Below are 14427 nucleotides of genomic sequence, written 5' to 3' on the forward strand. Positions count from 1 at the left end.
ATTTCATTGTGATGAATTGAACTGTTCCTACAACTCCACTTGACTGGCAATTAATATCTTTCCAAAATAAGCGATTGATTTAGTCAACATCGAAACTGGGTAACGTTCTTGGAGCCTGCTTACACCTCCAAACTTGGATTACGGACCGTAATAAAATTAAACCTGGGATTATTGTGGTCCAAAAATGACCCACATGTATACTGAGGTAAAAACACGCTGCATTGTTCATCGTCGTGCAAATATTAATTTTATGATAGCTGTACATCGAGGACTAAATAATTTAATCATGTAAATGGATATATTATACTAGAAAAAGGAGGAAGGTTATAGTTTATATATTATACTTTACGTATATCATTGCAATTCGCTTTTATAGTTGTCTTGATATTGTATCTGATCATTGACTTAGTTCGCCATCAGAGGGGAAGGGTAATACTTCATCATTCTTTCGCTGTAGTTATTTAGAGTTGAAAATCAAAGTGGGTCATTGCATAAGTAACTATTTAAGTGTAAAAATTGATTTACTGTACTATTCACGATGGACAATGGAATACGTGTTTAGCTCCATATCTCTGTATGCAGTTACACCAACAACTTCCCAACACTCGTTCAATCCAAGCCAAATCCGAGCAAAGGCATGTTTGCCCTCTTGGCCATCATTGCATTGTTATGAATTTGAGGAAATACTTCTGTGTATTTTTGAAAATATCATTTTTAATCGTCAACCAACGTCAAGCAGCTCCCGACGTTTATTGTACGATTAAAAATTGTGTAAAAAATTAGATGACTCAAGATTCAAAGTGAATTTGGTCAATCCACTATTCGTATATTTGAAACGTTGCGCATTCCAAGCATAATCCTTTGCATGGTAAAAGTGAACAATGTGAAATTTTAACACTGGTAATAACTGTGAGAAAGGTGATATGTTTTATCTCATCTGCTTGCTATTTTCTTATATTTTTACTATTAAATATTGTACATTTGGGGTGTACGTCTTATTTGACAAGAATTCCCATTTGTATAATGATTAAGCACTTGAATTTAGAGCGAAACGCTACTTGAAATTCGATTCACCTACCTTGTGAAACTTCCATTCTGGGATGTGACTCAGTTTCAATGGTACATTGTTGTTTTCTGAGTAAAATTAACTTCCTTTATAAGTTTCTAGAACCGGATTTAAATTTCCAGATATTTTGCTTCTACAAATAATATTGTTGAAGAATAAAATATTATTAAGAGGCTACTTGCAATGGTAGACTTTTATCACTGTAACTGTACATCTTTCTGGGTCAATTCTGTTAGCAGTGGGTGAAAAAAATGTATGTATAAACAAAATTCGCTTAACAATTCTGTGAATGTATTGTAATTATATAATGTAACAAAGTTGGAATCGATGAAGAAAACAGCAGAGGCAAAATATTGTAATTTGTAGATATTATATTTGAATGAACGATTTATTGGTCGTTCAATGAATATTATATTATTATACATTATAAATAAATATCACGTTCCGTTAAGTACCTGTTATTCACAGCAGGTTGAAATTACTCCCAAGTTTGCACGAATCTGTATTTTCCCTGCATTCACAGAGAATTTACGAAATCAATATTCTAATGATGTTAAAACATGAGGGGAAAAAAATTCCCGAAAGGTTGATTGGAATTTGAACATTTTATTTCATAGCCATGAAATTGTACAAGGTTCGAAAAAAAAAGTATTTTTGAGCTCTATACAGTTCATGACATCTCTTAGAATCCTAGGCTGCTTTATTTGACGAGACGTTTCCACACACCACCAAATTCTAGAGAAAAATTGTTTTTCTTAAACTTACGCATTGGCAAATAATACTGTCTATGTGTGATGGATAAAAAACTGAATTCTGCATTGCCACGTCTTTAATAGTACTTGACTTATACAATTCTAATGTGCAAAGACATTACCTTGAGTTCTTCAATCTTTTCATCCCACATTTCTTGATCTGACGATAGACCCAGAAGCTTGATAGTTTCAATAAGAAGCTGAGTTACTCTAATAACGTTTTTCTTGAATACGCTCATCACATCTGCCACGCATACTCTGTCTCCTGCATCCTTCCAACAATCATAATCTGTAGCCAAAGCAATAGCTCCGTACAGAATACCTGCTTCCTTTGCCAAACACACCTAATCATAGAACATTTAATAGTAGTAATGACACCATAAATGTATAGTATAATATCATTAGTATGCTAATAGTAAGTATTAGTATGGGTGATATTTGCAAAGATACGGATCATCAATTTACGGCAATTCGCACCTCTGGGACTACCGTCATATTGATAAGATCACCTCCCCATTGTCGGAAGGCTTGACTCTCTGCTTTTGATGAAAATCTGGGCCCTTCTATTGTGACCACGGTTCCTCCATCCCTTATCCCAATGTTCAAAAGCTTCGCTGCATTGGCAATCGTCTTCCGGACATCGGGGTGAAACGCTGGTTCCATTGGTACGTGACATACTCCTGTGAACATTGTCCTTTAACAAAGTTCTTTTTTTTTTACATAGATTTTCCTAAATTATAGGAATAATGAAACAATTTGTTCACCTGCGTATGCATTGGATGTTCCGTCAAAAAATGTGCCATTCCTCTTGGTTGTCCTATCGATAAAACTATCCGGTATAACGAGATCGCCAGGGTGGATAGATTCTTGCAGGGATCCGCAAGCTGTCGAGGCCAATATGTGGGTGCAACCAGCCAGACGCAGAGCTTCTATGTTCGCTCGATAGTTCACATTGGTAGGATTAATTTTATGACCTACCCCATGTCTGAATGATACATTCGATATGGTTAAAAAGTGAAAATTTTTTAGGTATCATTTATAATTATTTCACATAGATAGATTTGACCGAGTGATCCTTGATCAATTGTGCAAATTCTCACCGAGAAAGCAGGACGACCTCTATGCCAGCAATTTGACCCTGGTAAAGATCACTCGACGGGAGACCAAATTCATTTTTCGCAATTTCCTGCGATATTTCTACGCGATTCTGCAATATTTGACCGGCTGGATCGTCTAGACCGGACCCACCAATTATCCCAACCTAAAATGACAGATGACATTGACAGTTGACGATGGCGAGGCTGACATTCAGCCGAATTTTTTATTTTGGCACCCAACAACGTGCAGCTACAATTTATAAACCAGGATATAAGTAGCTTCGAAGAATTTTGTTTACTTCAGAGATAAAGACAGCCAGTTGTACCTATACCTAACCTCTTTCGGTCACTAGGCGTTTCCGCATAAATAATATATCAATGAAGTTCATACCTTGATTTTGTATTTTCCCATAACGAGGGATCGCGAACTTCCGTTTTATCAACGTCTAGCTTTAAACAACATCTATTGCGAAAAGTCTGACAACCCTACGTGCCTCGCGTAACCTTTGCCTTCGTTCATCAGGCCTACGGCTCTATATAAGTAATAATCGCGAACTCGTGTACGTGATAATGCTGACCTATTGGCCTAGAGCTCGCTAGAACCTTGAAATGCGTATAAATGTTCTTATCAATTTTTTTTTTTTCGTTTCTCGGTTGCGAAATCCGTTCAAATCGAAAATGTGAGTAATGATCATTTTTGATCATACGTAATATTATACCTATACATCACCGGAATAAATCAAGGATTCTGGCCATAGATCCTGATTCGCCCATTGTTCGATTGCATAAGTTAAATTTTTCGTAGTACTATGACGCACCTCATCGTAGTTTCAGACATTCTTGTGAACCTGATTCACAAGAGCGGTGTCGAATCATTCATCAGCAGATGTCAGCGATGAAATTAACGAATTAACGAAAGATTGGTAGATCAATCGACTCATTACAGGTATACTTACACGTGAAGATTGTAGAGTTCATTTCACGTATTATAACGTTTCCCCACGTACTGCTTGCGGAAAAACTTATTTATGTAAAACGAGGTTTTTCTGATTGACGAAAGTCTGCTTTCAAGGAATAAATTGGGATTCAAAAAAACCTGATTACTTTTCGCCGGGGGCAGGGGAATGGGATTCACAGAGTAAAATAGATTCCTGTATACTAATGATGGAATCTGTTGATACTTATACTGCTGTTTGCGTGGGTCTTTTCCATTCACGTCGCCACAAACTGGTCGTATCACTCTGCGTCAAGTCTACCCGCCAAGTACCTCTACTCAAATGGAAATTAGAAAGCACAATAATTTCTGCTTGCATGCTGCGTGTAACCGCGACTCTATAATTCATCCGCATTCCAAGTTGAGTTCAATTACCGACTATCATTCATGGCGTTATGCGAATGGCGCCTGTGCCGATAATTATACGATCGCAAATGCCAATTAGTTATTTCAATTGTGCATGAATTACTTCGAAACGAAACAAAATACAATATGTATCACTTAAGATTGGAGGGTTTCAGTTTTACGCAGAATTATCAGCGAAATGTTTTCAAGGAATTAATGTCTACACGTTAATCCGTCTGTTATTGTTTTCTTTCAGCCTGGAATGATAAGACGCGTTGTTAGGCAAAAGGTGTCGTGCAATGTTCAGTATTCCATACAGGTTTAAAAATATCGTTGCGTTCAGCGCTATGGAGCAAGAGTTAGGCGACAGACAATATAAAAAATAAGGTGATATTGCAGCGCGTCATATATACATGTACTATCATCTTTACACCTTGTACTTTTCGTACTTTGTATACACGGTAATAAAAGCGGAAGTATATAGCGTTGAATTAACCTCATCGAAATAGCATTCCGATCGCACAGAGCTTTTTATATTACAATACAATATATGGAACAGTATACATTATCCGGCGAACATCTATATGGTACAATAATTCAGTTATGATATGCCATAACAATACCACATGCGACATCGGTATCTTCTTGCAAACGTGGTTGAAACTTAATTGTCATAACATCGGGAGGAAATTGAGGTTAGAATCTGTGAATGAAATTGTTTTTAAACCGTCGTTGCCTTTTTCACCAGCATGTATAGAGTCAGCTCTAACATGAGCAACCCAACTTGCGGGAAAAATCCTGACACATTATATTTACGTTTGGTAAGCCGAATGGTACGCGTTAGGTTGAGACCAGCCCCCCCCCCCCCCCCCTTCTCCCACCAAAATGTCTCTTTCGTTGGTCTGGTTCCGTAAACCGATTACCACTGGCTTCTGAATATAAAAATTATTGATTGACCGTGGCGGAGGCGAGGTGCCCCCCTTGTCGTAAGTCTGCTTCGTCGGCAGTGGGGACATAAGAACCAACGAGGAGATCGTGCAACCTGTTGGCAGCCGGTCTACCTCTGCGCTGCACCCACTACGACCTGCTGGTCGGTCGGCAGTGAGTGCCAGAGTTCATTCCAGACCGTTCAGACCTCAGTTAGTCACGACTCGCGCGTATAATAAAGCATGGCCCCGCCGGTTTGAGGTTTTGTCGACGTTTGTCAAACAGTGGCCATAAAATCAGTAATAATATCTGAAAAGCCAGACGGGAATTCGGCCGGTTTCGTTGGACGATTTTGCGATTTATTCGTGCCGGAATCATCTTGTCGGTTGACTTCTACTTTGTTTGAAAATGGTTCAAATGGTAGGTATATATTAATTCTGGTATAAGTAATTATACACAATCATGTGTTCAGTGGTATATATTTAATGTATTCATGAAAGTTGGAACGACGGCTGTATGCGCTGCGGTGTATCTGTATTACAGGAAAAGCGACGTTATACTCTGATCGACCTTCTATGGCGACTTTAACAGCGGTAGAATGAGTAAATTTCTAATCAATTTCACCGATCGCTATACACCATCTGCAGAACGGTTCAACGCGCAGCTCGTCCAGATGTTGGGCCATCGAGTGTGTATAATAATATTATTCGTGAAATCGTCGAGGGGAAGGATTTGCTTCCGGTCACTTGACAGCCAACAATAGCTGCGGTACACAGGTTACGTACATCGCGCACGTACATAATCATCGTGTACACAGTGACGATGGTGATTCAGTGATTGTATATCTCGCAAATTATCGCAAATTTGCAATATTGCGCGTGGATGTTACACTTACAATTAATGTATCGTCCGTCTGTAGAGTAAACGATCGGAAGTAGGATATGTGAACTAGAAGATAACGCGTATTTAATTGGAAGATAACGCAGCTTGGTGACGATATTTTTTCCTGTCAAACCATTCGCGGTTAAATTCTTGTTGATACAACAACCGTCGAACGTGCCGAAGATCCGACTTTCATGTTGCCAAACTATATAAACCTCAGTAGTAAGCAAATTAGTTGAAAAAAAATTGAAAGTGTTACCGCACCTGTTGAAGTCACCGGTATTACTCGACCATATTCTTAGTAGTGTGTATAGTGTAAGTACGTACCTACGTAGATACGTAAAAATTATAGACGCTTGATTTTATGGCGGGAACATGCCGCCGCCGAAAGTGCGACGCCGCAGAAAACGCGGACAATCCGTGAAATTTATTTTACATATCAGCATGTATATAATTTGAATTTAGAAAAACGAATAAGCTGAAGTTAGTAACGTACGTTAGTGTAACGGAATATCAGTAAAACAAATCATCATTGTGGGATTTTGTAACGATTTATTCTATAGGAGTTCGTTTTTCAAAATACGAGTATGTTCATTTGTTTATCATGATCATGGCTAAGTAAATTTCGGAGAACTCCGAGGGTGCGAAGTAACGATTTTTCCAAAACTTTAACTTCAATCTCATGAAAAAAACAAGCCCACAGCCAAGGCATGTCGCACATCAACGCAAAATCTAATTTTTAATGATTTCAGCAGGTAACACAGACGAGCTCTCCGAGCATCAGTACAGTCATCGTGGAACTCGATGGCGGCATACAAAATCCAGCCTGTCAAGATGACCTCCATGAGAATTGTTATTCGGAAAGACAAGACTGTGAATCGATGAGGAGGCCTACCACTAATGTAAGTATCGTTACGTCTAACTCCTGAAGAAAGAAAGACCGTTTAGCCCATGATTAGACGAGAAGTAGGTAGACGATTGACACGGTCTTATTTTCTTATCTGCATTCATGGCTATAAGACACATCCGTATGTTTGTATCTATTTGAAAGCACGTCTTGTAATATCTTACATGCATGTACACACCTATAAGCCACGTACGTGTACAACTCCGTTGAACAACTTGCGGCCGGCTGTTATACCTCTACATATAGAAAACTTAAACAGGCTTTGAATCCTGAATAGAACAATTAGTTTTTCGTTACTCAACAATGTGCAAGCAATAGTTGCATGTTTCTGTCAAGCCTATACAAGCATAGATAAGGCTTATTCTTACCGTTAGACGATATTGCCGAATGTATCAATATCCGTATGCGGTGATTCTACACCTGAACCTGGAGAAGTCTTACTAGTTCTCAGTCCAATCAGCCTATCCAATATTATACCTATAGTATAATAAAGCCCGGGCATAAACCGCTTCTTCTAGTTGTTATACGCAACGACAGAAGTCAAACTGGGTTGACCGATGATTGCGTTAATTTCAATGTTCATCTTTCATTTGTCATTGTAAATAATTGTTGGAAATAGGGATTCCTATATCCTGAAAGCTATATTTGTTACTCATCCATATATCGTAACACGTAATGTAGGCTATACTCATTACGCAGAGGGAAAATTCACTCTTTCCGGCCCTCTGTACGTGTTCTGTGGTTACAAATTTTACACCATTTTTCCTTGATAATTCTCATCATTCTCATATATATGGAGCAGAATTGTCGGGTAGTTGGTTAGTTTTTATTACTGAGTGAGTTGCAACAGGACGTTACAGGATGACGATGTATGTAAGTAAAGAGAAAAATCAGTTCACTCGAGCAGAATGTAACACGCATTGTGGTCTTTTAAAAAGGTTCTTCAATCGAACACCAGTTTCTCGTTTAATTTTATACAAGGTGAAAACAGGCGCCGAACTTTCAAGGAATTTGCGTTTGTAAGCCAAACCGGTCAACGAATATGTGTTTCTCTTTGTTTTCTTTCTGGCGATACTCGCTCCTCGACTCGACGTGATGTTTTGTTCGTAAAACCATCGCTCCATGTGCTAAAGTATAGTATTCCATGGCTTCTAGACCCGATGGTGGGCCAAGCAAAAAGATCGTATTTCGAGGAAGCCTAACTCTCAAAATGCCAAGGGCAAATCGCCGACTCAAGTCTCGGTGGTCAGAGTATGAGGGTACGGATCGTTATATTATATCTATAATGATTCTATTAACTAGCGATACGAGTCTGTAGATGTTTTACAAGGTTAAATTTAAACGGTGGTGGATAATAATATTCCTGTAATGTAAAACGTTGAATACGCGATTTTTTCTTGTTCTCCGTTTTATACTTCGGTTATAATGCTCCATATGACACAACATTTGAGTTCGTTGTACTTTCTGCATAATTATCATTATAATGTATTGCGGCACATACGGGAAAAGTGTATAGAATGTCTACATATGTAAAATAACTATGCAACTGAGTAATCTGACGTCACGTAGGTATGCAATATTAGGAGGATAATTATCTTTGATAAAGAAGTATAAAGTGATATTGAAATCCGTCGTAAATATAGAATGCTGTTTTGAAATCTATAGACCAACCTCCTGACAGCGATATATAATTCATGTGGAGTAATCTACAGTGTACAGTATCACTTTATAATTTTCCGTTTTGAAAATTTATCGCACAATAAAATAACGGATAAAACGCACGACATTGCGCATTTCCTGTAACAAAAATAGCATTTTATTAACTATCCTTATTACTGAGTAATATAATTCGTCGTTACAAATCGTTCTTTTTTATGGTACATACATACGTGAGACTTTTGCCAGCTGACAATGAGTAGCACTAATCATCGTAACGTATCATTGCTCTTCCGCAATTCACAAGTCTGAGGTATAAAAGGCGAAAAGTGTGTTAAACCATCCGAACAAAGCATAGTCATCATCATCATTATCAAGGGTGCACTTGGCGCCGACATATCGCCGTTGCTGGTAATCAGTGTACCACAACCCGCCACGCATATAACAGTATTTATACGAGGGAATGACTCATGATCTTACTCACCTGGAATTCTGCTTACGCACTCGTCACTAGCCAGGTGCGTGTGAGAGTCCTGCGTGGCCGTAGAATTGCGTGCGCGTGTCTTTCCCTCGAGAACCGAAGTCCAACGTATGTACCCTTAAGAACTTCATAGCGTATAAAAAAAACTCAAAGCATTTCGATACTAATATGGAAAACACTTATTACTTTCAAAGGCAGGCTGAGTATGAGTGGCATCGATTTTCTGCTAATTGTACGTACAATAAGTAACACTGGTCAAGAATAGTAATGTTACCTTTGATATTTGAGTGATCCTATAGAAAGCTTTGATGTCAACGACCTGAAGAGTAAACGTAGTTTTTCGAAATTGGCTCTAGTTATTTATTTTATTGATATTTTCACATATAATGCAAAAAGCAACATTTAGATGTAAATTGTTATTTTTTTTTTTCTTTATTGATACCTAAAGTTTATTAAAAAAAATACTATTAATATCTTTATAGTTGTACTTACTTTATTCAGACAAAAGTTTAAACGAATATAGAAAATTAGAGAACTTCAAATAGAATATCTCAGCCAAATATAAGCTCGATCTTAATATGAATTTTTTGTATTTTTCGTTTAAATAAGACGTAGAAAAAAAAATCTGAGAATTTTTTGAATATTTTTTTTTTCTCGTAAACGGCTTAACTTAAAAACTATCTGAACACAGATTTTAATAGGAAATTCCACGTTCTATAAAAATTTATCGAGATAGAATTTTTGTAATTCTTATTGATTGTATTCAAATTTAATATAATCATAATTATATTCGTAAATTCTACGTTTTCAAAGAGCAGAATTCACAGAACAAAATCAGGGTAACAAAAAAAAGTTGTTTTTTTTTCTTTTTTTTTTTTTGCAGAGCTTTGTAATGCATCTCTAATAACTAGACAACATTCTATATATCAGTGATGCTTTTGTAAGAAAACGTCAATAGAAATGCCTCGTTGAAGCTTGCGGTCATGATCAGTTATATTGCGGACTTTAGTTACGCCCTTGGTTACACGCCTGGTTTACGTAGGGTGAGATGTCGTTATAGATTACCGAGGAAACTTGGGAAATTGGAACGGAAGTTGCAGGAAGTAAACGTGCGTCGACTTGTGAGTACAACGTCGTATACCTATACGTGTAAGAGTTGGATAACTAAGTAGGGAGTCGAATTCGGATTATTGGATATGCGTTTGCAGAATTTTCAGAATCGCGATTTGTAGAAAAGTTATCGAACATTGCGGATTCATTTTTGTACGTGTATGATGTGACAATTTTATTATCGGCTGTCAACACTTGTTACTCATACTTACATATGTGTATAGATGTATATGTATAATATGGGAATAAATACGGCTGAAAATTTCGATTCTGTTCTTTACTTCGCGGATAAAAAAATTTCCCATACCGGGAATCGAACCCGAGCCTCCTGGGTGAAAGCCAGGTATCCTAGCCACTAGACCATATGGGATTGTGGTGAAGATGTATTTTAGATATTACTTAAAGTGTTTAATCTTGAACTGCTAATCAAAACCCATCGTATTTATGAATATTCAATATTGACAGTGAAAACTGATTTGAATTTAATTAGCTTAAAACTTGTTCGAATTAAGGCGAGACGAATTATGTACGCATTTTACGCCTGGACCGATGATGAGCAGGCAACCTGCATGATTTTGACGACATGTGGGTTGCCATGCCGCAGGCGCCGCGCATTTCTTCCAATTCGTTTTATTGCTCGTCAAACGGACGGATTCATCCATCGGTATAAAAAACAGCCAACTAAACAAAGAAAACAATCTCGAAACGGAGAAAGTTTAAAGCAAATAATTTTCGTACGGCACACCCTTTGTGTTCACGATACCCTGAAGTCGACCGATAACACGAAAGTTAGTTTTATCCGTTGGCGGGTGTGCAGACTGTTTTTTTCTAAGTTGCGATAGTAAATTTTCACGATAACATACATTCCGGTTCACAATCGTATCTCGAAAACGTATGCTCATCCTCAGCTGTTTCATGCACGCACATGGTACAGGACAAAGCATCCGTTTGTCCTAACGCCAACTAAAATGCGAACTCGCAGAGAATATCTTGCTTCCGTCACTTCCTCTCTTTTCGGGAACAAAAATCATTATCAATTTTAATCCTCGAAAATGGTATGTCCTTTAGACATATAGCAAAATGGCCGCACACAATAATCATCCTTTTGTACTCCATAATCCATGCAATCTTGATCGTGTTTCTCTCGTTAGCTCGTTATCGTCGTAGCCATCGTGAAACTTGCTTATCATTCTTCCACTGGAAATAATTCATCGATTATATTATTTTCGTCGCGGATCTTTTTATTTTTGTTTATCTCGACGCATTTGTTCGAACAAAACAGATATGCCACATACCTATATGGTGTACCTGTGTGTACACTCGCGATGTAAAACGGTTGCGCATCTCTAATTGCAAGTTAAACTCCATATTATTTACGTATACTATGATTTGAAGAATGTTACAGGGATTTTAGGTCTTCGGCTTCCAAGATCACTGCTTAACTAATATTTTCCATCGGCATACATTTACCTAACTGCCGTTTCTTTCCTCCGTTGAGAGATCCGTAAATATGCATATAATATGACTATTCGGGTGCTTGTATAGAGTCAACTCAAGGCATACAATTCTATGGTAACGTACTAATTCTCAGTTACAGTTAGTAGATTTTGGGACTTGCTTCCGCTGCTTGCGGATGATAGATTTAGCCATTGAAAATTTCGAGTATTCGTGTAATGCCATTTTTTTTTTTCCTTATCTTTTTGCTTTTCTCTTTTTCTACCGCAAGGATGAACGGTTGATGCGTAAACAATTCTTCGTCGATAGGTATAACGTACAACCCATTTTGGAGTTATAAATTAATTATTGATGGAATGTTGATAGACGAAAGTGTTTTGGCATTGACTGACTGATGTGAAAATATTTCTGCGCAGGCTATCTGCAAAACAAAAAATAAAAAATAAAACGATCTCGCCATGTGGCCACAGATTTCCATTACCAGCGTGCAGCTGGATGTTCTATAAGGCTTCAATTATACAGAAGGTCAAAGTGCCAATGTACCTGCAAGCCTTTAACTCGGAAATCGTAATTTAAACTTCCGCGATGAATCGCAAATATGACAATATAATAATAGTATATTCGATTGCATTTTAATGTTGCAATAGAAATTTTTCAAATTTGGTAAGAAAATATTATATCCAATTAAAGATTGTGTTTTTTTTTTTTTTTTTTTGGTCATACAGCGCAAAGTCTGACATTCTGATCTTTGTTTCTCACTGACCATTCCGCGTATATTTAATTTATTCAGACGTATCCGGAAGATTTTCTCAGCAATGAATCTGAATAACTTTATACAAGTTCCCTGATGGACATGTTTCTATTAAAAGTTATGATTCGATAGACGTTTTCGCGGTTTTACAGAAAATGTTATTCTAAATGTTGTTCTGCAGAAGTTGTTCAGATTGTTCCTCAATTATTTTTTAACGATATCGGTATATCCCAAATTGCCTTCGAATCGTTACAATTTATCGACAGTGCTGGATTTGATGATGAATTTTAAACTACCAACTTCGCATTATTATCGCTATTACGTATAGCGTATAAGTTTTTTAAACGAGAACTTGTTCGATTCACCGACGCAAGGAAAGAATTTTTTTCCCCACCTCTTTCTTTTCTCTATTGACGTTTCCGGAACACAAATATTGTTTTATTCGGATTGAAGTTTATTCAACGTTTGTTTAGTCCGAAAACAATTTCGTAATAAAAAAATGACTTGAGGTTTGTAGGAATGAAATTCCAACTTCACGTTGCCTCGGAATAATTGTCCGATTCTCAAATCAATCCAACGATTGAAAATCAAAATAAATTGCTGAGCCTTTCGACGACTCGTCTCGAGCCCTGGTACAAATAATCGTCAACGTGATTCGTGCGACCTTCTGCCTTTGAGGCAGAGCGACTCTATCCGAGTCCCCCCCAGTGAACGATCATAAATCGCAATTAAAATATAGGGGTGGTGTACGAGGACGTTGAGTCTTGCTATCCACATGCTCGAGGGCCAACCAGAGTTTGCTACGCAGAAAGCGTCGTGCGTCAAAACGCAGCTCGATATTTACTTTTAACAACAATTCAGTTTGAATGAAACTGATTTGCGTCTCAGCTCGAGTTTACCTAACAGCGATAACAATGCGAAGATGGTCGTTTAAAATTGATCATCAAATCCGGCACTGTCGATAAATTACTTCCCTTTACATAAGACGTATAAATTCTCATATCATAACGATTTGAGGGTAATTTGGGTTATGCCGATATCGTTAAAAAAAATTTAGGAAATATTTAACTAATCTCATATTCGCGAATAATCGTTACAGAAGTTTTCGTATATCCATTGTGACATTTTTTATACGCATCATACCGTAGATCACACGTCTAACTCTATAGTGACAACACATGTAGGAGGAAAATAAATTGAAAGTACGATGAACTTGTCAATTTTTATGCTATTATTTTATTCACCTTGTTTTATCGACACTTTCAACGATTGCTCAGAGTGTTTTAAAAAGGAATTTAGTATATGTCGTACGGATGCTCATTTGATAGGGTTATACGCAGCCCTTTGATGCCATTGCGGTTTATGTTCGATTTGTAAAAGAAAAAAAAAAACTTTTCACTTAGCCGATGAAAAAACGGTCTCAGTAGTCGAGTATCGGCGAACGTCACATCAATTCATTCGAATAGCACTTGCGAAGACATATTCTGTAGTTCCTTGATTATTATAACTTCAACATATCATTTGTGAGGTACAAAATGAGAATGAGTTTCGTAAATGTAAGAAAAAAAAAAAATATATATATATTTTATGTGCTATAGTATTGTTTCGGATTGTAATCACTGGAAATGTATTTTCTTGCAACTATTAAGATCATTTAATGTGGGTGAGACGTAATCTTGGTGAAAATTTTTACAACACAAGAATTTTTAGAGAAATTCAAACATGTCGTATTATTTCGTAGAAAATTTTGAATATCGATAATTTTTCGTAAAGAATTGTTAATTTTTGTTAAAAATTGCGATATCATGTAAAGTTTCATAAAAAATGTAGAAATCATTACGAAAAATTAGGAATATTTAAAATTTTGTATAAAAACAAAAATTTTGGTATATTCCTTGAAAAATTCGTGTAAAATCGTAGAAATAATAATTTCCACCAATGAATACCTAAGAAATTGATTTCTAGTTGTAAAAATTATTGATAAACGCCACTTGCGATGCGATA

At 37.0% G+C, this 14427-nt stretch overlaps 2 protein-coding genes and 1 non-coding gene across 3 annotated transcripts in view; 1 reads left to right on the plus strand and 2 right to left on the minus strand.

Moving 5' to 3' along the window:
• Positions 1–1281: 1281 nt before the first annotated feature.
• On the minus strand, positions 1282–3620 carry LOC124414999 (S-methyl-5'-thioadenosine phosphorylase). The gene is made up of 6 exons (XM_046896223.1): positions 3307–3620; positions 2919–3079; positions 2583–2803; positions 2296–2498; positions 1941–2162; positions 1282–1801 (listed from the first exon to the last, which is right to left on the minus strand). The coding sequence occupies exons 1-6, from the start codon at positions 3325–3327 to the stop codon at positions 1757–1759; spliced, it is 873 nt and encodes a 290-aa protein (XP_046752179.1). The 5' UTR covers positions 3328–3620; the 3' UTR covers positions 1282–1756.
• A 1687-nt stretch (positions 3621–5307) lies between these two features.
• LOC124414882 (phospholipid phosphatase 1-like) overlaps positions 5308–14427 on the plus strand; it is a 33155-nt gene continuing 24035 nt past the window's right edge. Inside the window, exons 1-2 of the mRNA XM_046896020.1 lie at positions 5308–5601; positions 6816–6965. Of these exons, the coding sequence (XP_046751976.1) occupies positions 5590–5601; positions 6816–6965 (162 nt within the window). The 5' untranslated portion in view covers positions 5308–5589. The remainder of the gene's footprint in view (positions 5602–6815; positions 6966–14427) is intronic.
• On the minus strand, positions 10516–10587 carry Trnae-uuc. Its single transcript has one exon. It is a non-coding gene; the product is annotated as a tRNA-Glu (tRNA).

Source organism: Diprion similis, chromosome 2, assembly GCF_021155765.1.
Source record: "Diprion similis isolate iyDipSimi1 chromosome 2, iyDipSimi1.1, whole genome shotgun sequence".
Lineage (NCBI taxonomy): Eukaryota > Metazoa > Arthropoda > Insecta > Hymenoptera > Diprionidae > Diprion > Diprion similis.